At 30.8% G+C, this 3935-nt stretch overlaps 1 protein-coding gene across 1 annotated transcript in view; it reads right to left on the bottom strand.

The window, feature by feature from the left end:
• LOC106684747 (transcription factor IIIB 90 kDa subunit) overlaps positions 1-3935 on the bottom strand; it is a gene marked incomplete at its 5' end in the record, with an annotated part of 8455 nt that overhangs the window by 1890 nt on the left and 2630 nt on the right. The window contains 6 exon segments of the mRNA XM_014427000.3: positions 482-648; positions 737-860; positions 981-1088; positions 1523-1726; positions 3126-3239; positions 3794-3905. Of these exon segments, the coding sequence (XP_014282486.3) occupies positions 482-648; positions 737-860; positions 981-1088; positions 1523-1726; positions 3126-3239; positions 3794-3905 (829 nt within the window).

Raw genomic sequence — 3935 nt, 5'->3', positions numbered from 1 at the left:
TTAAATATCAAAATTTATTAAATATAGACACATCAATAAAGAGGTAGAAAAACAGTACACAGCCATATTGATATTTCCAAAGAGATAATGCCTGATATAACATAACATTAGTTTGTGCTAAAGGGATAGATGAACGTATCATTAGTGAATGACATTGTTTAAATACAGCTATATAGGGGAAATTTTAATTAATGTGACTATATGACAATACTTCTAAAAGAAATAGACACATTTAACAAAATAAGGTAAACTTTATTGATTTTAACGTTTTAATTGTATATAGAAAAAATTGTTGATAATTGTTTAATTAATTGTAGAAGTATTAGTAAATGAATATGGAGACACTCAAAATGTAGTACATCAAATGTAGAATAGTTATAATATCTTAAATAGAAGTTTTTTTCACCTCAACATCTTAATAAATAAAAAGATTAACCGATAAACAACTACAAACAACAATAAAATACTATGAATAGCTTACGATTGTTGTCAGCATCCAATTCGATGACAGGTTCTTTTGGAGCTTTTTCCTTATTTCTAAGACTTCCACTCATCATCTTAGGAATAGGCTTTTCATCTTTAATCATACTATGATGGGGCTTCTCAAGACCACTCAAAACTTCTTCTTTCGGCACTATTTCAGCTTTTCTAAAAATAGATGTAAAATTTAATGTAACAATACAATTAAAAAAGAAAAACAAATTCCATAATTTAAAACTGAGTTAGAAATACTAACAGCCCGATAGCACTCATTTCGCCGGTTGCTGTTTCCTTCAAATTGAAGTTCAAACTCTTCAGGACATCATAATTGATTTTAGTAGAAATTTTCTTCTCTTGTAACATTTTTTCTATAGCTTCTCCTAAAATGGCAAAACATTTGTATTTTCATGTTTTATGAAATTAACAATGTTAATTGACGTTAAATATGTTAAAATGACTTTTTATATAAATTATATACAATTTTATCTTCAAACTGTTACCTGCTGAATTTGCTGGAGTAGAAGATTTCTTCCTCGAAGTAGACTTTTTCCTTTTTTTTTCTGGTGGTTTGCCTTCTTCCATTTCTTTTCTAAGTTTTTCTTCTTTTTCTAAAATAGACGTAAGACATAAATAGCAGGTTTCCAGAATTGATTTCAATTAACTTCTAATTGTAATTCAGAACATTCATCGAAAAGGAAATTAAAGATGGATGGCAATCTTATTGAAACGAATGACTAAACTAAAAATGATTGAAAGGTGCATCAAGCCCAGGTACCTCCAACCATAAATGTCGTAGAGAGGAGGTCGTACTGACTAGGCTGAGAATAGGTCACTCGAGGCTCACACTCCTATCTTATCTCAAAAGTTCTACTCGATTGTTGTTTTTGAATTTGAACATTATAAAAAGTAAATTTAACAATTTCATTTGAAAGAACTGATTTGTTAGTATTTTTTCAATTTGAGTTCTATATTATCTTGGTGATAAGGATTATATTCTAAAATATACAAAAAGATAAAATGGAATAGATTGTTTGAGCGTTACCTTTTTGTTTTTGGAGATAATCAGCATTCCTCTCGGTCCAAATTTTATCTTTTCTTTCGGTTTCTACATCTGTCATAATGTACATGTCAAGTTCTTTGTCATCAATGCCTTCCAGATCTAGCTCACCATTTCCTTCAAATGTAAAATCTTTGTCATCCCTCTTACCATCGCCCTCTTCGAGGCCCATTACAGCACTGCTAGGTCCTAGTAATAAAATAAAGATGTAATTTGATATTATTAATTTTAAAAATTGAGGGATAACTCTTATCAAATAATTTTTACTCAAATCAAACAGCTGTTAAACAAAAATTTCTCTTTGAATAAATTTTAGTTTTTTTTTTTTTTAACAGATAAAAAGATTCTGGGTTAAATGGCCCACCACCATTCATTGTCATTAAGACACCATTTAAGGACAGTTCCAAAATCTGTTTAATTTAAGATTTAAAAATCAGTTTAAACTAAGATTTCATAAATCTCAGGTAAAATCAGTAATCATTCTGTCGAGGCTGTCTATATAGATGCATGAAGTTGGTCGGTAACAATAGTACTCCCGCCTGATAACTACCCCACAGAAGGCCCTCCACAAAGCAAATTCAGTTATTTTCTTAAGAAATGAGTAAGGATCAACCAAGTCAAGGAATGAGCCTTGGACACTGATGCAGGTCAAGGAGAAATATGTAGGCTAGTAGGTAAGAAACAGTTCTAGTTGCAGGGATGAACCTGATGGACTAGGAAGCAGGAGTACAATCTAAGTTGCTGGAATGAACCAGCGGACTGAAATTGTTCAATAAAAGGGATAGGAAGCTAGCGAGACTGGGAGGTTAAGATTTAGCCTTTGGTAGGCATAATAAAACCATCTCATATAATAAGGGAAAAATGACCACACCGAACTACCATCAGAAAAGGTTTACGTTATCAGTGCAAGGACTAGATCTCTCCCGAAGAAGGTGGTTGGATCAATGACTGACAGTAACTGTTGCAGCCTCTGGTAGGTGCTTATTTAACACGTTGACTGCCAACTACGAATTATCTCGTAGTTGGTGTTATTGCCAGTGACGCCAACCAACGAGAAGGGATTACAACAAAACATGAAGGGATAAAGTCAGGAATACTTCAATAAGAAATAACCTGGGAATTAAACCGGCTAATGATGTAATAGGAGAAAATAGGTTAGAGGGCCAAAATAACAAATGAAATGAGAGTCAATGGAAGGACAGGAGAAAGGCCAAGAAATACTTCGGAGTATTCAAGAAGATAAAATAACAGGAAGAGATGCAATCAGCGGTACAGGATCGAGGATTATGGATCAGGCTATATAAATAAGCAAGATCCTCACACTGCTCAAACGTAGGTTGAGGCATGATTAAGAACAAGAAAAAGAAAAAGGAATCTAGAATATTTAATGATTGGCTTGTTAGACCCAAATTTATGGAGTTTCAAGATTCTACTGTATTACTTATGTTTAGTACTTTCTTGGAGGAGTGTAGAATTTTATCTGTAATGGATGGGTACTATCACTTTGTCTTCGTCTTTTAATAAAAAAAAAATTAAATCGTAGCTTAAATAATTGATTTTTATAGAGAATCAGCAGCTCAATTCATACCTAGTCCGACTGGAGCCTCTTCCCCAAATGCTATTTCATGCTCATCTTCTAGTTCCTCGATCACATCTATTGTAGAACTTGAGACAAAGCTTTCGAAATCACCTTCTTCATCATCTTGAGAAAAGAATAAAAATTTAATTTCAAATAAAAAAAAAAAATACAAATAGAAATGTATTATAAAAAATAATCGTTTTATTGATTCAATATAAGTACAATTAAGGACTTAAGGACCATTCTATCAAAAGTTAATTTATCCATAATCACTAAATTAATAAATTTTTTTGGATAAATTAAAATTATGTACAATTTATTTCAAAACTTAAAGATTTCTTTATCAAACATGTTTTACAAATCAACATTTTCTATAAAAATTTGGCTTTTTCATCTTTAGATGAAGAATAAAAGGTATAATAATTCTTTCTTTTTTTTATTTATTTATTTACTTCTGATAAAATTCTCCAAAATTATCTTTTTTTCAATCAAACTTTATTTTTCTACAATGTAGTTCCTAAAAAAAATCTCTATTCTGTCTATTATGTGACATTTATTTTCAATTATGTACAATTATAAATTCCATAAATTTTCTGTGAAGCGGAATATGTTGTAAAATGAGGTTCAAAATGATAAACAAAATTTTATATATAAAAAATTAAAGGAAAAATTCATACTCGTAGTTTCTACATCCCCAAAGGATGGTTTCTTTTTCTTGTCAAAAATCTGTTTTTCTATTTCCAACTGCATTCTGTTCAGTTCTCTTAAACTCTCTTTGTCTTCCAGCATCTGAAATCAGATACATTTTCTTGAGAATTG

Source organism: Halyomorpha halys, unplaced genomic scaffold, assembly GCF_000696795.3.
Source record: "Halyomorpha halys isolate HHAL.00 unplaced genomic scaffold, Hhal_1.1 Scaffold610.1, whole genome shotgun sequence".
NCBI classification, from domain to species: Eukaryota; Metazoa; Arthropoda; class Insecta; order Hemiptera; family Pentatomidae; genus Halyomorpha; species Halyomorpha halys.
Note: the sequence above shows the minus strand (reverse complement) of the source record. Positions and strands in the feature narration are given on the sequence as shown.